The 27,399-nt window shown below is 38.9% G+C and overlaps 3 protein-coding genes and 2 long non-coding RNA genes across 6 annotated transcripts in view; 2 read left to right on the plus strand and 3 right to left on the minus strand.

The window, feature by feature from the left end:
* Nucleotides 1-5,603: 5,603 nt before the first annotated feature.
* Nucleotides 5,604-6,469, minus strand: LOC131995020 (uncharacterized). The gene is made up of 2 exons (XR_009397070.1): nt 6,067-6,469; nt 5,604-6,008 (listed from the first exon to the last, which is right to left on the minus strand). It is a non-coding gene; the product is annotated as an uncharacterized LOC131995020 (long non-coding RNA).
* A 463-nt stretch (nt 6,470-6,932) lies between these two features.
* Nucleotides 6,933-7,890, minus strand: LOC131995021 (uncharacterized). Its single transcript, XR_009397071.1, has 2 exons — nt 7,367-7,890; nt 6,933-7,289 (listed from the first exon to the last, which is right to left on the minus strand). It is a non-coding gene; the product is annotated as an uncharacterized LOC131995021 (long non-coding RNA).
* Nucleotides 7,891-9,728: 1,838 nt separating this feature from the next.
* Nucleotides 9,729-12,513, plus strand: LOC106085915 (dimethyladenosine transferase 2, mitochondrial). Its single transcript, XM_013250400.2, has 5 exons — nt 9,729-10,319; nt 10,386-10,525; nt 10,588-10,749; nt 11,751-11,905; nt 11,981-12,513. The coding sequence occupies exons 1-5, from the start codon at nt 9,809-9,811 to the stop codon at nt 12,429-12,431; spliced, it is 1,419 nt and encodes a 472-aa protein (XP_013105854.1). The 5' UTR covers nt 9,729-9,808; the 3' UTR covers nt 12,432-12,513.
* On the minus strand, nt 12,434-18,243 carry LOC106085916 (uncharacterized). The gene is made up of 3 exons (XM_013250401.2): nt 17,820-18,243; nt 12,991-13,087; nt 12,434-12,924 (listed from the first exon to the last, which is right to left on the minus strand). Exons 1-3 carry the CDS (start codon nt 17,937-17,939, stop codon nt 12,551-12,553), a joined length of 591 nt encoding a protein of 196 aa, XP_013105855.1. The 5' UTR covers nt 17,940-18,243; the 3' UTR covers nt 12,434-12,550.
* Nucleotides 18,244-26,146: 7,903 nt separating this feature from the next.
* The window catches only part of LOC106085910 (probable Rho GTPase-activating protein CG5521), a 50,228-nt gene continuing 48,975 nt past the window's right edge, over nt 26,147-27,399 (plus strand). For both annotated transcript variants that reach the window (XM_013250386.2, XM_013250387.2), the window contains exon 1: nt 26,147-27,093. In XM_013250386.2, the coding sequence (XP_013105840.2) occupies nt 26,988-27,093 (106 nt within the window). In that variant the 5' untranslated portion in view covers nt 26,147-26,987. The remainder of the gene's footprint in view (nt 27,094-27,399) is intronic.

Raw genomic sequence — 27,399 nt, forward strand, 5'->3', positions numbered from 1 at the left:
TTTTAAGGGCATTTTCATTCTTAGTATCTGGCCAAGCCAGGGAATGGTACTGGTTACACCGCCAAAATAGTATCGATACAGATTGGGATGGTCTAAAACACGCACTGATAAGCCAGTATCAAACTCCACAATCGAAATTCGACATTTTGCGGGAGTTGTTGGAACGAAAACAAAGGCATACTGAATCTGTCAACAATTATTTCCATGAGATGGGAATATTACGCTCTAGATTGATGCAACCTATCCGTGAGCATGAAATGATTAAAATATTAAAAGGCAACATAAGGGAAGATATAAAACGTCATGTTTACCAGATGACTATATCTTCGGTTGAACAGTTGCGGATTGAATGTATAGAGGCGGAGCGTCATTTCCCCAGACGTGAAAATCGGCCACTACCAGTCCCACAACGACCCGCTAGGCATGTGAGTGAGATATGCGAACAAGAAGTAGAATGTCCAGAAGGGGAGGATCTTGAAAGTCTGGAAGAGAATGTTTCAGCACTTCGAGTGCAAAACCAGGCTAGATCTCAAATTATATGCTGGAATTGCCGGGAACCTGGACACATGTTCATGGATTGTCAGGCAGAATTCCGGAAATTATTCTGTTACAGGTGTGGTAAACCAGACACCGTGACGCCTAAATGCCCGATATGTTTACAGGGAAACCAGAAAAGGGGCGGAGAGAAGAGAGGGGAACCTCGTCCGTCCGACAATTTGATACCCCACAAAAAGTAGAAGATAAGATAGTTAAGATTTTACGTAATGATAATAATAAATCAGCGAAGAATAAGGATAAGAGTATTTCTGTAGATTTTACCACAGCCCAAAGGCATTATATTCCACTAGATATAAGGAAACAAAACTATGAAAAAGTAAGAGAAAGGATTTTTAACTCTGAAATTCACACGGTACCCAACAAAATTATCAAACTTAGACAGAAAGCAAAACAATGGCGCCTACAAAGGAGATTATTGATAGATGCGATCTCGAAAGTAGTAAAGATCAGAAATGACCCCAGAGTTTTTGCGAACGTAACAATTCAAGGAGAGATCATTCAAGGTCTGCTCGACACCGGTGCTTCAGTAAGCTTGTTTGGACAAGGTTGTAGGGAGTTCATTGAAGAAATGGGAATTCCAATTATACCCATGTCCAGCAGTGTTAGCACAGCGGGTGGAAAGTTATATCGAGTGTTAGGAAAGATAAAGACTGCCTTAGAATATAAAGGGGAATCCAAAGACATAACGTTATACCTATGTCCCGATTTGGAGCAACGCTTATATCTAGGCATAGACTTTTGGCGACTGTTTCAACTAGCCCCGGACGTATTAGGCGTGTCGGAAATAAATATTGAAAAGGTCACGAAGGATATGGCAGATACCAATGCCGAACATCGATTGAACCCACACGAGCTGTCACCTGAGCAAGCTAAACGTCTAAACGAGGTTGTCGGGAAGTTCACAACCTTCGAAGAACATGGTCTAGGGTGTACCACCTTGGAAAAGCATTCTATAAAACTAATTGATGGGGCAGAGCCCGTGAAAGACCGTCATTATCCCATGTCACCTGCAATTCAGACAATAACTTATCAAGAAGTGGATAATATGCTGGCATTAAACGTCATAGAGGAGAGTGAAAGCCCGTGGAGTAACCGAACAACGGTGGTAAGAAAACCGGGTAAAAACCGATTCTGTCTGGACGCTCGGAAACTCAATAAACTCACGGTGAAAGACGCTTATCCACTGCAGAATATAGACGGCATTTTAAGCCGTATAGATGAAACGTTCTATATTAGCAGTGTGGATCTTAAATACGCGTTCTGGCAGATCGAGTTAGACGAACAGAGCAAGTCATATACCGCCTTTACGGTCCCAGGTCGCCCATTGTATCAATTTCGTGTGATGCCTTTTGGCTTGTGCAATGCCGCCCAGAGATTATGCCGTTTGATGGACAAAGTCATTCCCCAACGACTTAAGGAGAATGTCTTGGTGTACTTGGACGATCTGTTGATCATATCAAGTGATTTTGATGAGCATCTGCGTTTGCTAAACGAAGTAGCCGAATGCCTAAAGAAAGCCAACCTGACTATAGGATTAAAAAAATCCCAGTTTTGCTTCCGTCAGTTGAAATATTTGGGTTTTATTGTGGGCGAAGGGATTTTAAGAACCGACCCTGAAAAGATTGAGGCCATTAAGAAGATCAAGGTGCCCAAAAATGCAAGAGAGGTCAGAAGTTTCCTCGGAACTGCAGGGTGGTACCGCAGGTTCATTAAAGACTTCGCCACTATCTCAGCCCCACTCACCGACACACTAAAAAAGTCCACCAAGTTTATCATCGATGACAGCGCGATAAAAGCTTTTGAGAGACTCAAAAAGGCATTAACCTCCGCACCAGTGTTACGTCACGCCGATTTCTCTAAGAGATTTTATATCCAATGTGATGCATCGGAATACGGGATAGGTGCTGTGTTATTCCAGCTAAGCGGTGATGGGGAGGAACACCCCATAGCATTCTACTCTCAGAAGCTCAATAAATGCCAGAAAAACTATAGCGTCACTGAAAAGGAGTGTCTCGCAGCTGTGATGGCCATCCGCAAATTCCGACCATATGTGGAGCTCATGGAGTTCACCGTTATCACCGATCATGCGAGTTTGCAATGGCTGATGAACCTGAAGGATCTCAGCGGTCGTTTAGCTCGTTGGTCACTGCAACTCCAGGGGTATAGCTTCAACATTGAGCATCGAAAGGGGAAGGAAAATGTGGTAGCGGATATGCTCTCACGACTACCCACAGCTGACGAGATCGAAATGGACCAAGTCTTGGACTTCCAGACCACTGAGTTTGACAGTGACACATATAAAGAGCTTCGAGAGGTTGTGAAAAGCAACCAAGAGAAATTGCCTGATCTCAAGATTATCGATAACATGATATTTAAGAAGGCCCATGCAACGTATGATCCTGATATACAAGAATTCCAATGGAAACTGTGGATCCCTGAGACGTTAACGCATGCACTAATCGAACAAGCGCATGACAACACTACAGCTGCCCATGGAGGCATATCGAAGACGTTGCATCGGTTGAAGGAGAAATACTACTGGCCGCAAATGGCGTCACAAGTGCGACAATACGTCACCAATTGCACGGTATGCAAGGAGACCAAACCCACAAATGAGTACACACAGCCTACGCTCGGCGACGAGGTGGTAACCCAACGTCCTTTTCAAAAAATTTATATAGATTTCTTGGGTAAATATCCACGCTCGAAAAGTGGCAATGCTTTTATTTTCATTGTGGTAGACCATTTCAGCAAGTTCACGTTCTTGAAAGCGATGCGGGAAGCAACAGCTTCCAATGTGGTGAAATTCTTGGTACAGGATATATTCCGAAAGTTTGGCGTACCCGAAACGTTGCATAGTGACAACGGGGCCCAGTTCATATCGAAAACGTTTAAAGACATGATAGAGACGTATGGTATTAACCACCTACAAACTGCTCCCTATGCCCCACAGTCCAATGCATCCGAACGTGTTAACCAATCGGTGTTGGCAGCAATCCGAGCCTACCTTGAAAATGATCACAGAGACTGGGATCTATACCTGACGGACATCGAGTGTGCCCTCAGAACAGCAGTTCATAGTGCGACAGGGGTAACCCCATTTTTCGCCCTATTCGGGTACAATATGTACACACATGGATCTGATTACAAACTGGCCCGAAAATTGCACTCTATGTTAGATCACGAGATCATCCAATTGAACAGAAGTGACAGAATGGACCTAATTCGCAATAGAATTAAACAAAACATGCACCAGGCTTATGAACGGAGCGCCAAAAGATACAATGCGAGGGCTCGTATAGTAACGTTTTCTCCTGGACAGGAGGTATACAAAAGAAACCATGTATTAAGCGACTTCGGAAAAAACTTCAACGCTAAATTCGCCCGAAAATTCATAAAATGCCGTATTGTGAAGCCCATAGGTAAGAATATGTATTCCCTTGAGGATCTAAACGGAAAGCCAATAGGTATATGTCATGTTAAGGATCTTAAGAGATAGAACTAATTCGAGATGATCGCCTGTTAAGTCACTGGAAACAGATAAAGTCCAAACTAAGTATTATACAGTGAGTTTTTCTGATGAAATTCCTTAGCAATTTCTTGACTGAACGTAGGTAGTCATGTTCGAACTATGCTAATAATTTGTTTTAACTTGTGTTTTAATCTTTCAACCCGTTCCATTTCATACGACTTAAGTCATCACCAGCATGTGATAAATAGTCTTAACATAGCTTCCAGATATATGGATCTTACTCTCAATTTCAGTAAGATGTTGTTGCATTATAAACGCTGTTTCGTTGTGCTACTGTGCTCATACATGTAGTTCACACAAGGATAACCCTGATCCGGCATTCGCCTAACACACTTACCTGTTGGGTTGTTTCTTTTATATACATTGCCCAATAATATCATCCCTAAACCAGTCATTTCATTTAGAGCAATTAGAAAAACCAATCCGCTAAGATTAAAGGTTCATCCAATATCAATCCGTCCGTCTGTCAAAAGCACAATACTTTTCCAAAAATTTGAATTCAATTGAATCCAAAATTTGAATTTGAATTCAGTCAGTAAAATATGTTTCAGCATGAAGAACAAGCAAATATACCAAATTACGACGTAAATTAGCATAACTATCAGATCTGATAGTTTGGACCAAATTCGCCTATGAACGACTCATTTTTATGATGCCTGTCATGGACACTTACTTCAAATTATCTGTTAGCTAATAAAGTTCCTACTTAAATAAACATTTTCATTGGATAGTAAGTTTTAACCGTGGGTAATATGCCACTAGGGTTGAGGATTACGATTTCCATGTTGTTTTAAGGAGAATAATTTTTTTTTGTCCTATCGTAATTCTTAAAACCAAACATTGGTGTCACCGCAATCCCATATCAAACTATCGCTCTACTTCCAACAATATGCCAGTAAACATCTTAACTGCATTGTATTTCATGCCACCAAAAAAAAATTGCTAATTGCGTACCGTAGACCTCAAAGTGAGCTGCATGAGTAAACACACTTTTCTAAGACAATATGGTATACGTGGTATACTCCACACATTGTATTTTTGTAGGTGTTAAACTTTACATACCACTTGTTATGAACCACTTTTTTTTACAACTATAACATTTTGGGTCATTTCTGGATTTTCCAACGACCTTACATCTGCCACGACAAGACAAAAAAACAACCACCACTATGTCACTGCTTCATAGAGACTTTTCATAGCAAAAGGCTTACAACATATGAGTAAAGGCCGACGATCGTCTCAACGCCAAGTTGCCTGTTATTTTTATGAGGTCAATGTATAGGCATAGAATCCGAGTTTCTTTGCGGCACCAATAAACACATTTTGCATGTCTGATATTCATAAAAGCCTACCACCAGTATTCACAAAACAAAAAGAAGCTTTATAGTTGGTTTATTTGATATTTCTATAAAGGAAATCTGTCAACTGAGCCTACTGTAACGCTACATCAAGTTTTGTAAATAGGGACAACAACTATTTCATCCTCAAATTGCGCTCATATAAACAGTATATGTCGATTAGCATATCAATGATTTATTTTCACTATCATATTCGCCCAAGAGCAACAAATGCATAAACACAAGGTAGTGGCCAACGTCTGTCTGTTGACCATGGTTATCATGAGCGAGAAACAACTCATTCGTTGCCCTTTGGTAAAGTGGTATTTAAACAAAATAGAAACTATCGTCTACGAACACAAACTAGACAACCACAACGATTATGGTACCTGAGAAATGGAAGACGAGATGATGCTTGCATAAAGTGGCTGAGTCGAGGGACACGTACGTGGTCAGGTAGAGATATGACACAGCAATCTTCATGAGCCGGTGGTCTGTCGCACATCCATCTTGACAAGGAGTTCCGGGCGATGGTTACATTTCGCGGCGTCAAGAACAGCAACACGCCGACAACATTGGGTCTGTGGATTGTAAGGGAAATCAGTTTTTGTCATTTATATGAAATACGCATATACTCACCTGGAAATGGTTACCAACCATTCGTTGTCTAGAGCCCGGCATGAGACATCTCGGGTGTGGGTGTTCCCCACGTTGGTAATCCTACCTGTCCTGGCACATCGATTTCGTCTGCGGAGCCTCGCCGATCCCCGATGTTTTGTTGCAGGCCATCCTTAGGCGAATAATCAGTCGCGAGGCCACGATAGCTGTAAGGGGGTGGGGGGTGCTATGGTAATTAACATGTTAGAATTGTTATGGCCAAAGCACGCCACCACCGATGAATAAACTAGGACGGCGATCCAAATAGGGAGATATTCCTAGATGGATGAGCACATTGTGTTTTCTTTTAAAATTAAATATATATTTTCTTATGTGCTCTCCGGCGTGCTTCTGGTTGATGTTGTGAGGTGGTGGTGGCGTGCGAGTGAATGTGGAAATACATGAAGTTGGCTGCAAGTGTCACCAGATTGTCAGAGGAGCTTAGAGTTAATGGATGACGTGGGGTAAGTCGCACTGGTGTATAGCGACAAATTGTCCGACAAATCTGTTGTCCGTTAATTTAAAGGTTGAATGGCCAGGGTTGATACTGAATAAACATTCACCATAACAAAATACCGGCCCTGACATTGAAGAAAGAGTGACAGAGAAAGGGGGTGTATTGTTGGAGAAAAGAAAATGCGGCCAAAAGAAAGTTACGAGGAAAATGGTCGATCGTGGAAAATTGGCATTTGGCGGGAGGAAAATGGGCCTATATAAGCTGGTGGGGCCAAAAAGAAGCCATTTAGCAAAGAGAAGTCGTGGGAAGAAGTAAAGTGATCGTTTTGCCCGGTTAATTAAAATACCTTTGTTTGTGTGGTCCAGTTGAATAAAAAGGCAGTTAAACCAAATTAATTTTAATTTTTTTGTGTATTGTGTGACAAGATTTGAATGTGAGTGAACTGTAGTTTCTAAAAATGTGTAGTAGATTTGAGATTTTGTCATTTCTTTTGCTGTATAGAAAGTGATTCCTGTGATTTGGAGAATAGCACTGGCCATCCTAGCTATAAAGGGGGCCAGTGCGATATTTTATTGCGGAAAATCAATAAACCATCAGGCCATCGGACTGGGAACGGTGTTAATGGTTGAGACATCTACCTTGTAGTGCACGGTGAAGCCGAAATTGTATGGAAGCCTGTGCCGCCGGTGATTCCTTTTGTGATGTCTGGCCAGGAGCTGTGTAAGACGCCTACCACACGCGGACAGTCCTAAAATAAAAGAAAGAGAACAACAAAAATCAAATCACTAATCAGATTTAAACGGGAATCAAGGTAAAAAGTATTACCAATTTGTGTGTGTCCGTGTGTCCTCAACTGTGTCCAACTAGTTGTCTGGCAACCGTCCAGAAGGCTAGTGAAAAGAGAAAAACATAGATTAAGTAATTAAATAACAGGAAATTTTATGAAAGAAAGCTTATAAATGAATAATATAGGTTAGGCATTTAGATATAGGAAGTAACGTAGAATAAAAGAAAAAAACTATATTGTGAAGAGAATAATACCTGTTCCAATCAGAAAACAAGGCTTAAGGGAATCAATGAGCCCCAAACTTTGTTCTAAATTGTGTTTTGGTCTGCTATAAATGAATGGCAGAGATCTGTTAAGAGAGCTCTTTTAGTAGATAGGAAAAGTAGCATATTCGCGCCAATTAGAGCGTCTTAGGACAAGGGATAGAGGTGAATTGAGTGGTCTCCCCCTAGATTAAGGAGCCAAAACTTCTTTCGATCATTCTTTAATTTGTACGGTATTGTTCTTTGTGTTTTGTTTGCCGTTTTAAAAGTGTAATATTAATATAAGAATTTTTTTCAAATTTTTTCTATACCCTTAAAAAACTCAATAAATTTTATTATTTCTTAAGTGTTTAACAGAAAAGAATATGTGTTGGTAATTGTTATACTTGCGGGGGTGAAGCGATGAAGTAAGTGCGTGTGCTAATGTGTGTGGTGTTTGGGGTCCAAGAAGAAAATGGGTAAGAGGACGCCTTGGACCATGGTTGGGAGGGCAAGTGTAGGATCGTAACAACAAGATCCCTGTGTAAAATGTTTTTCCTCTCGTGTTTAGTCGCTAGTTAGTAAGTGAAATAGTGTCCCCTCATATTTTCAATGTTTGTGTGCAGGGTTTGATTTGGCGGGTTGAGGCCCCTAGCCCTGATTGTCTCCCTACAGCTAACCGGTAACCATTTCAAACGCCGACCAAGCGCACACATAACAACACAAAATCAGAGTTGCACTAATCACCGATTTTAACAGAGAGCGCACTCAATATTTTGTTGTTGGGCAACTGACAATACCTGTAAATGAATATAGCTGTGTTCGGGAACCCAAAAATTTTGGCAAATTTGCTACGTTAGAAGTTTAGTGCAAAATTTGCGGAATTATTTGTAAAATCTTGACAAATTAAAACATTTTATCTTTCCGGACACCAAGAGAAGAGCAATTATCGGTTTTTTTAAGTGTTTTGATGGAATCATCCTCATTAGAGAGCTACGATGAAACCAACACCTTTCCTTTGAATTTATTTAGGAGGGAAGATGCTGCCATGGGTTTGAGTGGGTCTAGATGGGCACTTAAACAAGTGATGCACAGTGAGATTAGATAAAATAAGTGCAAATTAGTCTGCCAATTGTGAACGGATACAGATTTCTTCAATGATAACACAGTGTCCGTAGCCGTCACATGACCAAATAGAAAACTCCCTTAGCCTCACATCAGTGCTCGTAGCTATTTATTTAGCCACAATATCCAAAAGCATTAGATGGTTAGGTATCTTTGTCAGCACAACAATTGTACTTTTGTATACGGTGATGGCATGTGAAGCAGTTGTAGTATTATGCAGCCTTCGAAATGCATGCTGATGCTATACGAATGGAAATTGTCCAACGAGAGGAGCCGGAGGAGTAGTTCTTTATGCGTCTTGGCTACTGATGAGAGATGGGAGATCGGTCTGTACGACTCCCCCTTGCTCGTGTCCTTTTCATTTTTCAGTAGCGAGTTCAGAGTGCCCATCTTCCAAACATCGGGTACTATAATAGTGTTCAGATAGGCTGAGGACAGTTGTAAGATAATCGACTCCAGTCAGTTACAGATTCTTTATCATCAGTGTAGAGATTCTGTCTGGAACCAGCGCTTTGCTCGATTTAGCACCAACACACACACTTAAATTTGTGTGCGTGTGTGTATACGTGTGCATATATAAGCACAGAATATGCGAGAAGCAAGATGACAACAAGGGGAATGTTAATAGCTATTCGCATGAGTCCACTTTTTTAAATCCGCCTTAAAGTGCATCTTGCTTTGTATAGAGTCAAGCATGGCAAAACAATTAAAGATGGTCTGATTTGTACAACAAACACAAATCATAAGGTGCAATTCGCCATCTTGCCATCAAGCTGATTGTCGTTTTGCCAACACACACAAAGAAATTTGTGTGTGTGTGCACACGTGTGCGTACATGAGCAGAGAATGTTTGAGAAAGAAGATGACAACAAAGAGAATGCAACAAAAATTTTACATCTTAATACAGTTAAACCTGACCGGCTGCTAACAGCTGTTCGCGTGAGACCACCTTTTTAAATCCGACTTGAGAGTCAAGATTTAACCGAACCAAAGTACGCGAACAGATCCAGAGTAAAGTAGCTAACTGATCAGCTGTTTTTCAGCGGTCAAAAAAATAAACAAATTAGTTAACCGGCAATAATTATATCTTATACCATTTATTGAAAAAAGGATATGTATTCAAATGTGCTGCGATCAAAGCTTGCCAAGTCATTGTGGCCGCAGCTTCGTTGTTATTCAACAAAAGTTGAATTGAAAACATTGGCGCAAAAGAAGCAACACTATGGCAACTTATTTCCAACTAAGCTGCTGAACAAAAAGCAGAAGACACCTGCAATTTTTTATTTGGCCAATGAGAAGACTGCCCAGACGTTAGACTGTCTGCTAGAACCTTATATAGAAAAAAGTTCGTGTAATACAATATTGGAATTGAATCCTGGCATTGGTTTGTTTACGCGTAAACTTTTGGATCGGGAGGATAAACTCAAGAAAATTCTTCTAATGGAATCCATGGATTACTTTATGGATAATTTGCAGGAAATGCATTCGCTTTATCCGGACAGAGTTAAGGTTAAACTTGCAGACTTGACTAATATTTGGAAACTTGTATATCAAGATAAATTGGATAACGGCAACAGAGTTCAAGAACTTTTGCGGGACATTCCCCGGAAAGCCCATAATCAGGGTAGGATTGGTCTTCTCAAATGTTAATTTGGAAATGCTTTTGTTTTACTCTCTTTGAAATATGCAGATCCGAATTTAATTATATTTGGTGCCATTGGTTCCTATCAGTTTCTGAAGCATTTGATTAATTCAATTGTGTTTCAAAACAGTTTCCTAACCATGGGTCGACCGGAAATGTATTTAGTTCTACCACCACCTCTTTATCTGGTACGTATTTATTATGCCTTTCTTATTGAAATAGTATACAATTTTGAACTCGTCTCTCGCAGCATCTCTCCTGTACAAATGAAATTGGTTATATGGTGTACAGATCAACCACTATACTGTTCCAGATTCTCTTCGAATACCGTTTCATAGCCCATTTGCCTCGAGAAGATTTCCTGCCTACACAAGCGGAATATAATACCTCAAAAGGCAGCAAACTGCGACGGGTAGGTATTTGAAACAAAAATGAAGAAAATAACTACAGTGTTTCATGAAATGTGAAAAGCGGTTCACAATGAGTGACATTCTTATTTAAATCAATTAAATATGGGTCTTGTTCGATGAAGTTTTTTTTTTAAGAATTTTATGGATTGTTAATCGTAAGCAAAACAAATAGTAATCCCGGCATGGGATGAGTGTGAGGATCCATCAGCTTTGTTTGGTGTTCATCGTTATCGCGAGAAGCAGGGCGAGTTCTCAGGTTGCGGATAATGCAATGGCTTATACGAAGTAGCTACAACTGCAGTCGCGAACAATCAGCAATGTTGAGTGGAGCGTCTAAGTAAGAGGCAGGGCGGCTCTTGCTTAAATACGGAATGCCAATGATGTTCGATATTACAAGGCGAGTTACTGGCGCCGGTCGCGGTAATCGGTCCTATGGACCGGAAAGACGAAACGCCTTCAGCCAAAAGCTCATTTTCCGGTAGGACAACCTTCAGGTTGCCATCGAAAAAAGATGCCCTCGGCTCATAGTCCGTTGTGTCACCTATGCCACGTAGTCGTTTCACGCCAGCGATCTTCCACAGACCAAGCGATTGCCCTTAGTCTAAAGGAATTCTCATTGCCGCTAATTCCACGTACATGTGCAGAAATCTCATATGTATTGTATTCAAGAGGTACTCCTTCACGTACCCGATATCCGCAACTCAGCGATACCCAGTACTCTCTCTATTAACCCGCGAAGGCTCACCCTCGCAAGGAACCTTTGCCGCACCAGGTACACATAGTATTTTTTAATGGACTGATAGCGCACTCTCAATATAGGTTATACCTCTATACATTATGTATATTGATTAGGTAGGCCGCTTTTTCTGATTTAACGATTTTGTTTCTTATTGTCAAATATAGATTGAAGAGGTGACGTAAAGTACGTCTAATGTATTGAAATTATCAATTTATTTCTAAAACGACTTTCTTAACTAACCTAATTTGTACTCAATTTTTATAGGTGCGTTCCGTGAACCCGGAACATCTTTATCTTGTAAGAATTATTCCCAGAAGAAATATTTTCGATTTCATCACAATAGAAGATTTGCCTGCACTTTGGTATTTTGTAAAACAAAATTGCGTCAGTCGTCGCAATCGCATAATACCCAATCTTGAGTAAGTTTTTCCATGAAATTTCTTCATTAGACAAATAATTTGGCACATTAGACAAATAATGTTCTTCCATTATAGGAAATGGATACCGGGATGTGGACCTCGTCTTATAGTTAATAAAAAACCTAGGAAAATTGCAACTCCACTTTATGAGGATGAGGATGCGAGCATATTGCCCCAATATTCAGCCCAGTGCATGTCCATTAGCAATCACGATTATTATCCAAATATCAATATATACACTCAATTCGGAGATTTAACACCCAGTCAGTTTTTGACTTTGTTCTCAATGTTCCGCAGCTGGCCAGAATATGAGGAAAGTTCATTTTTGGCTTCATTCGAAAACAATATGTTAAAATTAGAGGCCTCAGCCGAAGATTCAGTAGAGGGCATAGCCGAGGAAGATGATGATCAACCACAAGAAAATACGACACCACCTATGCCTGAGAGATCTTTAAAAGATACCCCATTAGATGCGTTACCGCAAATAACACCAAGGAAAAGTTCAAAGGATAAACAAAAAACATGAAATTTTGCTTTTGTTTTACATTTTTATTGCTATTGAATTGTTATAAACTGTTTTTTTTTTTGTTAACATTTTTAAAAACATCTTTTAAATTTTTTCTTGAGTGCTTTAGTACCTTTTTTCTAGGAAGGGCAACGCCCTTGTACAGCCCTTTTAGAACCGCGTGCACATTTTTCCACATTTGTCAAGTCATAATTATGTTTGGGCTCATCGCCGAATCTGGATTCTACCGAAATCGATAATTTAACGCAATCGATGTGCAGCGTCTTGGGATCTACACCAACTACATAGGAGAGCTGAGGATTGGGGCAAGGTCCTGCCTTACCCAACTCGTAGCACACATTGTGAATTTGAATTTGTCCATCTACCTTGCAGGCATTTGGTATGCATTCCGGTATGATGGCATCATTGCCGAGTACTAAAATTTCATTACGTTCACAAGGTCCACGGCGAAAGGCTGGGAAACAGGCATCACTTTCGGGATAGTACAAAGCAGCTGAATCAAAGTTGAAATTATTAACATGTTTGTACATGACGTAGATATTAAGATTTTGTATATTACCTGGAGCACAATCGCATATCCAATCATCTTTTTGGTCGCCCGGATATAATAGTTCATGTTGTTTGCATCGTGCAGGACTATATAGAGGTAAGCGTCCCTAAAAATGCAGAAAAATTAATAAACAAGGATTTATCGCGGCTATATCATATAATGCGTATATCATAAAGGCTCTAAATAATAGGCCTGTTCGCGTACTTTTCCAATAAAAATTTGCCAGTATAAGTTTTCACGAGAGTAAGAACAGCCTTCGCTCTCTTTTGTTATTTATTTGAATTAAACAGCTGGTTTTCATGGAACAACTATTCAATGCTTCAAATTTGTGCTGGGAAAAACACCTCCAGTAGAAATTTTCAAGCTCTCAATTATCAAACTCTCAAAATGTAGCTCGCTCTCATGCACTTCCAAGCTCTCTTCTGCTGGCAAATAAAGTACGCGAACGACTTCCAGTAACAATTTGTGAAAATTTTCACAAATTTTCAAGTTAACGAACACAGTTAATGTGAGCTCACCACCTAGAAATCAAATTTCCACTAGAGAAGGACTTTTTAAATTCTAATAAAATCGGTGAAAAAATCTCCTCCATGAGGTTTATGTGGACGTTGTATCTATAGATACAGATTTGTTGCTGTATACAAAAATATTTGTCCCATGAAAATGCACATACTCTAATTAAAAGATTTTTAAATCTTGTATGGGAATAAATGGAGATAAGACAAAGTGGATGGTATCAACTTCCACAAAGCCCCGTATATACGAGCAGATAAATAAAATTGAACAAGTTAAGAACTACCTCGGTACCGCCGCAAGCGAAACAAACGACATCTGTTTTGAAATAAAACGAAGGATACTATTGGCTAACAGGTGCTATTTTGGACTGAGTAAGAAGATGAGGAGCAAAGTCACCTCTCGATAGACAAAAATTACACTATTTAAGACACTGATACTACCCGTGCTGTTATATGGCTTCGAAGCATGGATACTTGCGAAAGTAAATGAGGCGATACTTGGAGTTTTTGAGAGAAAAAACCCTGCGTAAAATCGATGGACCAGTATGCGTTAATGGAGAATATTGGCGTAGTATGAACCACGAGGTGTATGAGCTAGGACGACGATATCATAGAAAACGCATAAAAATACAACGGTTGCGTTGGTTAGGTCATGTTGTCGGTATGGATGTAGAAGCTCCAGCAAAGAAGTCTTTTGAAGGTGACCATAATAAAACGGAAAAGGGGAAGACCAAAACTCCGATGGAGTTACCAAGTGGAGAGAGATACTAACGCTTTGAAATAAAAAACATGTGGGATCGAACCCATGACATAAAAAATAAAGAAAGAAGAAAGATAAATTAAGAAAAAAATATTAAAAGCTAAAGTTGGATATAGCTCAAGAGAAAAATGTTTTAGAAAGAGTTGCATTCAACACTTGAAGAGTAGTGACTTTTAAGATGTTCCTCTGTTTCCAACTACTCCTCTAGTGATAGTCCTTTCGTGCTGTCGCTTTTGCATCGAAATCGTTGTTGTTGTTTTAACCACATTTACATGTAAGCTCGTTCCGGTCCAAAGAACCGACCGTTGCAGGCACAGGGTGGCCATTGGTTCAAGGCGCCAATAATTCGCCTTGTCATATCGAGCATCATAAGCACTAAGTATTTTTGCAAGAGGCGGTGCCGCCCGGCCTCTCTCTGAGACTCTCCGCTCGATACCGCCGAGTGTCCGCGACTGTCGTTGCAGCTACTCCGTATGGAGAATTCCACTATACGCAACCTTTGGACGCGTCGTCCGGTAGCTCGCTTCTCGTGATAGCAATGAACACCACACATAACAGACCTCAATGTTCCAGCCTGTGTGGTGCTTGCAGCTTCCCGTGCCGGGCATCGAAATCGTCTCCATGGGCGCCTAAGAAAGTGACACGCGACCTGAAGCCAAATTGACACCTCCATTTCTAGGAACATCCGTGTACACACAAGTCCTGGAAAATTGAAAAATCTAACCAAACCAAGCGACGTCCGATCCTTTAACAAGGAAGGTAATCCACGTTAATAGCCCAGCAACGTACAATGATCACGATTACATACCGGTATCTACTCAGTATAATACCTGGACTACCACCCTCTGCAAATCTGCAACTGCAATCGGCACCAACAACTAACTCCCAGCTGAACGGAAGAGTGCCCAAAATTCAAGGAACGTTAGGTTCCCGCTCCAACAGTCTTAAGGCGATTTTCGTAGCTTAAACCTAGGTGCGAAGGCATTAATCAAGTATGACATTGAGCACTTACTTCGGGACATTCCTCTGACACCAAAATCACGATAAGTCCAAATTGAAAATACTAAGAGGCGGGAGGCCACCGTGGCGCAGAGGTTAGCATGTCGGTCTATGACGCGGAACGCCGGGGTTCAAATCCCGATATGAACATCAGACAAATATTTAGCGGTGGTTATCCCCTTACTTATGCTGGCTACATTTGTGAGGTATCCTGCCATGTTAAATCTGCCCTACCAAGTGGTGTCGCTATGTGGCACGCCGTTTGGACTCGGCATAAAATAGGAGGCCCCTTATCATTGAGATTAAACTTTACTTGGACTGCACTCATTGATATGAGAGAAGCATACCCTGTTCTTAAGTGGAATTTTCATGGGAAATTTAGTAGATTTGGTGTAACAGACGAAATTTTGATTACTACCTCTTAGTGCGAACCTGCTAATGCCAATCATGTTTTCTTGGTAATGTAGGAGCAGATGAACTGGCCAAATGAGCTTTAATCGCCAAAGGCTGCCGCCTCAGAGTAGAACGCACTGCTACAACAAACTTAAATTTGTAGTGCTCCGCATTCTTTTTTACGGGAGATAAATCCTGTAATTAACAGACCCCATTACAATCCCGTATTGTGATATCTCTGGCGCTGTTTAACCTCTACCTATCCTCCATTCCACCCCCTCCAGGCGGCATAGAGATCATATCATATGCGGACGATTATACGATCATGGCATCAGGCCCCACCCATTGTTGACATCTGCGATAGGTTGAACGTCTACCTCAACGAACTTGTCTTATATTTCGCTGCAAGAGATCTGAAGATATCTGCCGCCAAATCTTCAACCACATTGTACACTACAAATACGGGAGATGTGTATAATGAGCAGAATGTGATAGTCGATGGAGAGACGATTTTAACCACCAAGTGTCCCAAAATTCTTGGTGTCACATTTGACACCTGTTACATATTTTCCACACAAGTTACGATAAGGTCAAAAGTAGAAACAAAGTCCTCAAGTCACTTGGGATGCTATCAAACAAACCTTGTTGACCACGTACAAAACAATTGCCTGGTCTGTGGTAAGTTATGCAGGTTCAGTGTGGTCTCATCAGCTCTGTGATACTCAGTGGAATACTATTGAGATCTGTCAGGGTGCCGCTCTTCGAACTACGAATGTCTCCTCAGTTCTCACGAGGACCACCTCCATCGGCATAGAAATACACATAACTACATGCTGTCCAAGCAATACCTTCTGGGTTTTTTTTGCTGAGACTATCCAAACCATCATCTTGTGTATAGATATCCACCGCCCAGAAGCCTTAAGGTAGATCTACATGATCTAGAGCGTGAGGTTCAGCGCAACAAGAGAGAACCTCTAGATCAAGCGGCACATCAAGCAGGTCTAGACAACATTCATGCAGACACGGTAGCAGATGCCGTAAATGGCTACCGGGTGAATGTGGTCCTTGGAGAACGACCGCCTCCCATTGCACCTGAATAAATTGACCCCCCGGCAAGCCATAGTAGTTCTGGTTCAATTACGGTCCGGCATAGGCAGCCGCCTCAACTCCTACAGAGCAAGGATTGATACGGACGTACAAGATGTACGTCCCGATTGTAACCAGTGACCGCATGATACACGTCACCTGTTTAACTGCCTAGCCAGACCCACTCGACTCAGACCCAGATCCCTGTGAACGCACCTCATCTTAGTCGCAGAGTTCCTGGGTCTTGACACTCAACAGAATCAAGCAGACGAAAGTTAGAACACAACACGCTGCTACAACAACAACAAGAATATTTTGGATTCAGATACCTGACATACCGCTGTCAAAGTGATTGAGCAGATTACTGTGGACTATGCGAAGACAAAGAAGAACTTGTGATGATAAAACACCTACTGTTGCCAAACAGAGATTCTTCACGGATTTCTCCATTTGTATCTCTAGATGCTTTTAAACTACCAAATATTCTGGGTATCGGACATTGGCTCATACGGTCAGTGGTAACAGGGACATCATTTGATGAAGAACTAGCTGACTTACCCCAGGAGCTTCGAGTGGAGTGATGCCCGCAGGACTGTGCTTTCGATGTAGCCAGCTTAAATTATGCAGTATGCCATACTCATTATTACTCTCCACATATAATGAAATCATACCTTATCAACCATTTAGGTCATTGTGAAGCTATCACGTATTTTATTCAATATCATCCTAGGGAAATTGGCACGCCTTAATTTTTAGTTATCTCTTCTTAAAGACCCGTAATCTATTTGTATGTTATGAATATACGTATACGCCTTTCGCTGCAAATGTTTCGCTATCCATCTCTTGTTGTAATGGCTCAAGTTCTATGTTATAACGTTAAACATTTCAATATACATCTATTGAAATATAATTGTTCCCTTTTATTTATCCCCTTTTTGAAAATAAGATTAAACCAGACGTATCCGCTTTGAAGTTTGAAATCCGCTAGGGACAGCAATTTGCATTTTCGCTTGCAATATAAACATATGGACTTACTCACCTGCATGCTCAGAATCAGGTATATGACTACGCATTTTTGAACTTACGTCGATGTTGGATTTGGACTTGTCAGTCTGTAGAGATTCTGGGTAGGCCAACTGACCCAGTGTGACGTGCAAACCAAACAGCAGATAAAACCCCCAGCATAAGGAAACAGTGACGGACATGGCTCTTTGGAAGAATTCTATTGAATAATTATTTCGCAAAACAAGATAAAAAACAAAACACTGGACACAAATCACTGAAGTAAATGAATTTCAAAAAACACCTTCTGCGATTACACACAACTGAGATGGCAAAATGGACGCTGATAACTGATCTTGGATTGTGTATTAAACAATAAACACTACTTTATCAGCGAGTACCGCTGTTTGTTGCTGTCTCTTCTCTTTTTTGGCACTGTTCTCTCAAAATTGGTTAATTGGATTACACAAATAACAACTTAAGATTTTTTCTTTAAATTTCACATTCCGGTTTGGTAGTACTCATTACTCACAACCATTTACAAAAAGCAACAAAGCCCTATTTTACGAAACAGTAGTGTCCAGAATTGTTCGTACACTGTATAATAATGGGGATATGCCGTTTGTAACCCCTCGATAGATGGGTCGAAGACCACATCAAGTATATATACAGTGAGCGTTAAATAAAGCATACAAAAGCAGTTTTTGTTGTTCTAGCAGTATGTTGTACACTGAGGCGGCAGCCCTTGCCGATGGAGGACTCCATCGGGTCAATCCGGTACGTACAACCGATTGCCATGGGATTGATACAAAAACAGTTGTCTACGTGACCGTAAACAAGTGTACACGTTTTTCATTTTTCATCTTAAGGCTTAAGAGAACTATGTACTCTTTTGAAAATAATAAAATATTGGGTTGCCCAAAAAGTAATTGCGGATTTTTCAGTTAGTCGGCGTTGACAAATTTTTTCACACCTTGTGACTCTGTAATTGCATTCTTTCTTCTGTCAGTTATTAGCTGCTACTTTTAGCTTGCTTTAGAAAAAAAGTGTAAAAAAAGTATATTTGATCAAAGTTCATTCTAAGCTTTATTAAAAATGCATTTACTTTTTTTTAAATAATCCGCAATTACTTTTTGGGCAACCCAATAATTACTAAAATCGTAAATTTAAAGGCTGAAATAAAAACCATTAAAACCAAAAGAGTTATTAAAGGAGTAATATGCCTAATGTTTCGTAGTTATGATATTCTAAGTTGATGCGGTGATGTCCGTCCGTCTGTCGACAACAACGTTAGGTTGGGTATCCACTGCGGACCTGAGCCAGAAATCGGCTTGTTGTGCGCTCTAAATACTAAATAGTAACCTCGAGCAAGAAAATCTAAGTGTAAATGCTCCAATGTTTCATCATCTTCTCCACATGCCCAACACATGCTACCTCTTGCCGCTCCGATTTTGCATAAGTGAGCTAGTAGTCCTATGTGCCCGTTTTATATACTGACCTTTTTACATCCTTTCAATAATAGCGTCGTCTTTTCACGATCCGGGTTTCCTCATAGGATTTTCGTCGTCCTAACGACCGTTTCGCGATTTCACAGTGTTACATGAGCGTTCGTCGCCTACGCGTTTGACTCGGACTGCATAACCCCGAAAGGCTTCGGGATAACCAAGTTTATTGACGGCAGTTCTCTGGTTTACACTGCCAATTCATCTGTTCTTTCATTCCCCCCTTACTTAGCTGTGGCTCGGGACCCAAACGATGCGGATCGTGCCATCCTCAAAAAAGGTGTTGATCTCCTTCTTACACTCCAAGACCTCATCGTCTTGGTTGTTATTGCTCTGATGGCCAGTTTACTGTCCGTAAAGGTAGTCACACTCGATATCCTCGCGTTAACACCACCTCACGCACCTCCGTGATCGCTCGGATCTCCGCCTGCAGGACCGTTTTATGGTCAGTCGAAAACAGATCTCAGTTTTTGGGTTCTCAATGTAGACCCCCAGACCCACTCTGTCCTCTAGCTTGGATCGATCTGTGTAGCATGATCTCCCAGATGGCAATACGGAGTTCCGTCTCTGGCAACAGTGTCTCGCACTCGACCTCAAGTGTCATCTGAACGGTAAACTCTTCTATTCCATCCAGGTTTCCTATCGTCGTCTCCGATTATACCGTGATGGTATGATCTGCTCCTATTCGCTATTCATTCTTCCATCGCCTTAAGTCTCATAGCCTCTGTGGCTGCCTCACACTTAATCTGTATGTCTATGGGTCCGGTATCTAGAATTATCTCCGACAACACGTCGACTTAAGAACGAATAAAGCAAGCAGGTTGTTGTTGTTGTAGCCATATTTTCAGGTGGAGGTTGCGATATTCGTCAAGCTGCCGTAAGTGAGCAAACTCGTTCCGGTCCAAAAGACTGATCGCTACGGGAACAGGTTGGCCATTGGTTATTTAAAGGCGCCAATCACTCACTTTGCCATATCGACCATACACAGAAAAAAATCGCGTAAAAAATTCCATTAGAAATTTAATTGAAAATAAAATCGTTTTCAGTTAAGAAAATTAGTTGATTCAATCATTTTTTTAATTGAATATGATTTTTTTTCCATTTACAGTCGTGATTGAAATATTTTCAAAATTTTTCAATAAAAAAATTAATAGATGCAATTAAATTTTAAATTGAATCTGAAACAATTTTCAATCACAATCGTGACTGAAATTTTTTAATTTTCTGTTAAAAATTAATCGAATCAATAATTTTTTAATTCAATCGAAAAATGTTTTAATTACAAATTGGTCTATACCCTTTTTTATATGATGTTGTTGTTGTAGCAGTGTGTTGTACACGGCAGCCATTGCCGATGAAGGACTCCATCGGATCAATCCGGTACGCACAACCTGCTGCCATTAGATTGCCGTCTTTTATAATATCTCTGCACTGTAGCCTTTAATTGATTTTACTTAAGCACCATATCATATATTGTCCCCTAGAATATAAATGGAAGGAGATTTCGAAGGTCCATCCTCCCAGATTTCGACAAATTTATAGCAAGCTCATAGCAGCCGGCTCTACAAACTGGGTTTCAAAAAAATTTTAAAAAAATGTATTAATTTTTTTAATTAGATCTATTAAAAAATTAAATGAAAATTTCGAAAATTTTTTAATTGGATCAATTAAAATTTTAATTAAAAATTTCAACAATTTTAATCATTTTTTTAATTGAAGTTTTATTTCAATCACTCCTTCAAAAAGGAAGATTGATATTATCACTTTAGTGATTGAAGCAGTGTAAGTAAAAAAATAATTGGATCAATTAATTTCGTGATTGAAACCGATTTTTATTTTTTCTGTGAAGACACTCAGTATTTATGCAAGAGCCGGTGACGCCCGGACTCTCACTGAGACTCACCGCTCGATACCGCTGATTGTCCGCGATTGCCGTTGCAGCTACACGGTATGGAGCAATCCAATATCCGCAACCTGTGGACGTGCCCGGTAGCTCGCATTTAAACTTCTCGTGACAGCAACGAACACCATAAAGATTAGACCTCAAAGTTCCAGCCTGTGTGGTGCTTTTAGCTATCATGTGCCCGGAAGTTAGCTGGTATTTGCCACTTTCTTGTCGAGTATATAACGTGCAAAATTTCTAAGCGATTGTCTAACTTATTCGAACATAATTGTGATTAGGACATGGCTTGATCCACTTAGTATGCCTAGAGTTATGAGGACGCAAATTGACATTTCATAACGTTGGTCAGCGTTAACGATAAACGTCGGTATTGTATGAACCAGGAGCCATAACAACAATACGCCTTCCCTTTTTAAGCGTATCAAAATCCAATGAAATGTTAACTAGGCAGTCAAAAGACTGAATCGATACCTTTGGGTAGTATACGCAAACCGTGAATACTAGAATTACATTAATGTGAACAAAAGGAGGAAGACATCTCGTAATTTGTGTGTGACTAATTGAAAAAGAAGATCACACGACTGAAGCGCTAGGACAGTTTTGCTTCCTTTTTTGATTTTGTGTAGGCCATCTCAGTTAATATCATTGAGTGGTAAATATAAAAACCTGTTCCACTACGTAGTTAGTATAAAGAAACTGTAAGTTAAATTCTATATTTATTCGTGTTGATCTTGTAGGTTGATAAAGTTCGTTAAAATCTAAAAATTATACAAAAAATTAAAATGAAGATTATTTCAGATTAATATTAAAAGAATCTTCAACAAAGCAGATAGTTCAAATAACAATTTTTAGCTGCCTATATAGATTTTTTCATGGCGGTTGGCAAATGGACAAAAAATCTATAAAATGGTAACAAAATAGGGAATTTTGATGTCAATTTGGAATTGACAATATTTCAGAAGAAAAAAATTTAAAACTTCCATAACCATAAGGGCTATGCGATCAATTTTGTAAGAACATTTTATAATATAATAGTTCAAAGCAATGGAAAAATGATTACAGGGAAATGGAATATTCTTGTTATATAGGGTGATTTTTTTGAGGTTAGGATTTTCATGCATTAGTATTTGACAGATCACGTGGGATTTCAGACATGGTGTCAAAGAGAAAGATGCTCAGTATGCTTTGACATTTCATCATGAATAGACTTACTAACGAGCAACGCTTGCAAATCATTGAATTTTATTACCAAAATCAGTGTTCGGTTCGAAATGTGTTCATTCACCGTAACGTTGCGTCCAACAGCATCTTTGAAAAAATACGGTCCAATGATTCCACCAGCGTACAAACCACACCAAACAGTGCATTTTTCGGGATACATGGGCAGTTCTTGAACGGCTTCTGGTTGCTCTTCACTCCAAATGCGGCAATTTTGCTTATTTACGTAGCCATTCAACCAGAAATGAGCCTCATCGCTGAACAAAATTTGTCAAAATTTGAACACATTTCGAACCGAACACTGATTTTGGTAATAAAATTCAATGATTTGCAAGCGTTGCTCGTTAGAAAGTCTATTCATGATGAAATGTCAAAGCATACTGAGCATCTTTCTCTTTGACACCATGTCTGAAATCCCACGTGATCTGTCAAATACTAATGCATGAAAATCCTAACCTCAAAAAATCACCCTTTATATTATCCAACTATATAATATACCCAATAAATACCTTTTTTGGATATTTATAATTTTGTAGATATCTTGGGTATAAAAAAGTTTTCCAATTTTTGATTTCGTATTCTTTGTGTATAGACCTGACCTTCTGATCTCATAAAGTTGGATTTTAGTTTTATATAGCCGCTATATAGGCCGATCTCCAGACTTAAAGTCTTGAGGCAATAAATTGGTCAGTATTATTCCATTAAACCCAAAGTGGCTTTTTGAATTTTTTAATATAATTTTTAGATTTTTTAATACATATACATTTTTTCAGAGGTATTTAATAATTATGCGCAAATTTTTTTCAGATATCAATTTGTTGACCATATATTGCAAATTTTGCCCATGAACATTCCACTAAGGAACAGGGGCAAACTTCTTACATATCAATGAGTGCAGTCCGATTCAGGTTTAAGCTGAATGATAAGGGGCCTCCTTTTTATAGCCGAGATGACATAGTACCTAACAAATGTTGCCAGTATTAGGAGGGAAAAACGCTGAATTTTTTTTTCTGTTTGTCTGTTCTGATTCTGGATTCAGCGGGCAGCGTCATAGGCGGAAATGCTAACCTCTACGCTACGGTGACCTCTGAACATATATAGGTATTCATTAGTCTTTTCGGCATGAACATTCCAATATCCCAATTTAATTGGAGTATTTCATGAAACCTATCAGGTAAATATGTATATACTTTTACTACAGTTATTGGTTTTTGTTTATAAAATATTTGGTTTAAATTTTGAACAGGAATTCGGAGCGGAGCAGGGTTCCAAACTCAAATTCGATTTTTGAGTAGGAAATTCCATGAAGATTTTGGCTTAAAGACACTTTTAATAATTTTTGGTTTAAAATAATGGCAAAAATTTTATTTTTTGAAAAAATTACAGTGCGATTCACAATACAGTATTTAAGGCAATTGATACGGAGCTCATAGTGATTAAGGGATGAAAATTCGAGTGGAACTACGGCTTTTACCGTAGATTTAAGCGCAGCGAAATATTTCTTTAAAATCTATTACCTACAAAAAGTAATAGTAAAAATAGCAATTTTCATTGTGAAACGCGAACTTAATACCCACCTTGACTGAGGAAAAGTGTAAAATTAATATAAGTCAGCAGATTTTTAGGTATGAGAGCTAGTTTTATATTTCCCCTACGTTTGTCGCTGGGTCATTTGGCATCAATGAGTGGGCAAAGAAAGAAAAAAGTTTATAACTTAAATAACGTAGAAATCTCTTCGTATTTCTGATTTTTGGTTCTACCACCTTTTCTTATTTTATCTCTAATAATTTAAGAAAACTAGGATTTATAAAGACATGATGGAAATTATAAGCAAATACGACAATAGTAATTGGATGTAATTTTTACCGGACATCTTTTCCTTAAAAACGGATTTACGATCAATTTTAATTTAAGGGTTGGTATTTATTCTGCTTTCGGAATAGTCGCGAAAATCTTTAATTGTTCCGCGGCCGGAATTTGATAGTTATGTTTTGTTTTTATCTTCATATCAAAATACGTTTTTTGATCTGCACTTATGATTTTATTTTTTTTTTCTCAAATAAATAAAATAACAGAAAGAAAAAACGAACCATTGAAACCAATAAAGTAAAAATAATGCCGACAATGCTAACTATAAACAGAGTACTGCTTTTTCACCTATTTTCATCGTTTCCTGGATATGGATGTATCTAAATCCAAACAGAGCAATTTGACATCCTCAATGCCAAGTACCGCCCAAAATTAAAAAATTTGTATGTCGGCTGATCGCTTGGCTTAACCTTATTCAGTGATGTCTGATGCTTATACATCCACAATTCTTGAAAACAGTTGCATATTTTGGTACTTTTATCGAATTTTGTAGCCATAAAATAGGGTTTATTTGAAATTAAAAAATAAATCTTGAAGTAGTGGGATATATTTTTGTATGATACAATCTGAAGAAAGCACAGGATTTAGCACTTAAATCACGAAAAGGTCATAAATACGAATTTAGTGGCCAATGTAAACGTACTTTAAACGTTGTTCTAGTGACTTTACCCTCTTATTTCTACCAGCTACAACTACAAATCAAAATAGTAAAAATTCGATGACTTGATTTTATAATCGATTATTCGATTTTTTACTTTTAAATCGACTTCGACTGTTGCACACACAGATGCTAAATAACTATAGATAGCTTATTGCTCTCAACGAAAATCGGCAACTACAAACGACTAGAAATCTGATGTTTCTTTTTACTTCATTCTTAAGAAACCATGACATAATTACCAGGTAGTGTACCGTAATCAGCTGAGTAAATTTTTTTCTTGCGAAGTTTTTTTTTTTAGATAAGAACCGTAACACCCAAGAACGAAAACTGCAACTCAAAATTAGAGTTGCACTAATCACTGATTTTGACAGATAGTGCTCTCAATATTTTGTTGTTGGGCAACTGTCACTGCCTGTAAATGAATATATCTTGGGATATACTATGTTCACTTTTCGCAAAATTTGTTCGTGATTGCTGGTACTATGTTCGTTTTTCGCGACTTTTTTTCGTGATTACTTTTTTTAGATAATAGATTTTGAAACAAAAAACATGCTGATTTCATTCAATAGGACGTTTGCCATTACTTATAAAAAAATGTTCATAAAATTATTATGTTTTCATTGAGATTTTTGTAGTGTTTTAAAAAAAAGTAATCTCGAAAAATTTTTGTTTTCAACTGTGAGAAACTTATATAGTACCAGCCATGACATAATTACCAGGTATTGTACCATAAACAGCTGAGTACATTTTTTTCTCCCGAAGTGCACTATCCGTCAAAAAGTTTTGGTTGTGTATGTTTATTATAGTTAAGAAACATAACACAAAACAACATTGATTTTGACAATTAGTGCACTCAATAATGTTGTTGGGCAACTGCCAATACCTGTAAACGAATATATCTTGGCACCAGTCTTTACAGAGGAGAAAAGAGAATTGGATGAACATAAACACCATAGAAAAACAAATGTAAATTAACAAAAAAAAATGCAAACAAGAAAGTTAAAAGGGTTTTGTTAAAATAAACCAAAGTGTAAAAGCAAACAAAAATGTCCACTATCGTTTGAAAACTAGCTAAATTGGTTTTATTGCTCAATCACAGTTCTCTTGATTTTCTTTGTTGATTTGCAATCTCTTTCCTTTAAAGAGTCGCTTGACTTATCTATTGTTGATGTTGTTGCTTACAAACACTCTAATAATCGATTAGTCGAAAATCGACTTTTAGATCTCTAGTTTGCCTTTACAACGCACGAAATAAAAATTTACAACGAGTTTCTACGATAATTATCAAATTATCAAGCGTATTCGTATAACCCTTTCTTAAATTACAATAAAAACAGAATCTGTATGTTCGTTTGTAGAAAATTAATAAATTCGAAATGATAAGCGTATTGTGCGCAGAGAAATTTGTATGTGAAAATATTGTGTGAAGGTAGATTGTGCCTTCTATTTTTTTTGCTGTGTGTGCCAAGTAACCTACCCATGAATGAGCGAAGAAGGCAAAATAATGCAAAATGAGAAAAAGAAAACTACGAAGTAGAAGTGAAACCAAAATATAAATTGGAAAAAGTGAACATATTGCAAATCACTGCCATCAACATTGCCCTCCGTGAATTTGGATATTTTGAAGCGCCGATGAGAAACTTCATAGCTTTGGAATAGCCGTAGACGGACGGCGACCACCATACCAACACACTACATTACACCTAGATAAGGTGTTTGTGTGTGTGTGTGTGTGAGGTACGGAGTTGGCACCTGTCGCGGGAGTTATTCGTCATCACGTAGTCGGTCGTCCAAAAACAAAACAAAACCACACGGAGACCTCATTCCTCATCGTTCGGTGGTGGTCAGAGAAGAAAAAAAAAATCAAGAAGTCATTTGGCAAAAAGAAAGAGTGTGGTGTAGTGTGGTGCATTATTTAACCACCCAAACCAGTTGTAGCAAAGAGATAGAGAGAGAGAGAGAGAGAAAAGAAAAATGTTGACAAGTGACGATGGTGTTAGCAAGTTAAAATAAAAATCTGAAAGAAAAAAAAAGTACGAAATTCATTTGCTGTAAATTCCGCAGCAAGCAAAAAAGTTGAACGTTCATCATCTCCATCATGTTTACGAAAAAATCACATGCGGATATCAAGAAATCCACAGCTAAATTGCAGGATTGCAAAAAGGATTCAGCGTCACGTTTGCGTCATTTACGCACTATTTTGGGTAAATACATCTATGAGATACAATTGTACAAAAACATTTCCCATAATTATACACATTTTTGAATAGCAGGCGGTTGTGCGGATCTTTTGACTTGCAGCTCAAGTTCAATTTCTGTGGTGAGCACTAGGCATTGAACGATGAGCGTGGGTGTAGTCTTTTGTAAACGTTGCTAGAGTTGTTGTTGACAGCTTATAAGCCAAACGTCGCCGCCAACGAATCGGCCAACAAACAAAACCAAAAAAAAAACCTTAGCCGAACAAAGCCCAGCTTGAATACACCTTTCCGTTTGGCTTTGACGCAAAAGGC

This window comes from Stomoxys calcitrans, chromosome 2 (genome assembly GCF_963082655.1).
Source record: "Stomoxys calcitrans chromosome 2, idStoCalc2.1, whole genome shotgun sequence".
Classification (NCBI taxonomy): domain Eukaryota; kingdom Metazoa; phylum Arthropoda; class Insecta; order Diptera; family Muscidae; genus Stomoxys; species Stomoxys calcitrans.

Excerpts from the sequence above, each read along its gene's own strand:
- LOC106085915 (XM_013250400.2), top strand. The coding sequence starts at position 9,809 with ATGTATTCAAATGTGCTGCGATCAAAGCTTGCCAAGTCATTGTGGCCG. Across the intron at positions 10,526-10,587 it reads TACCACCACCTCTTTATCTG|CATCTCTCCTGTACAAATGA; the intron begins GTACGTATTTAT and ends CGTCTCTCGCAG. Across the intron at positions 11,906-11,980 it reads CGCATAATACCCAATCTTGA|GAAATGGATACCGGGATGTG; the intron begins GTAAGTTTTTCC and ends CTTCCATTATAG.
- LOC106085916 (XM_013250401.2), bottom strand. The coding sequence starts at position 17,939 with ATGTCCGTCACTGTTTCCTTATGCTGGGGGTTTTATCTGCTGTTTGGT. Across the intron at positions 13,088-17,819 it reads AGTCCAAATCCAACATCGAC|GGACGCTTACCTCTATATAG; the intron begins GTAAGTTCAAAA and ends CTGCATTTTTAG. Across the intron at positions 12,925-12,990 it reads GATATGCGATTGTGCTCCAG|CTGCTTTGTACTATCCCGAA; the intron begins GTAATATACAAA and ends ACTTTGATTCAG.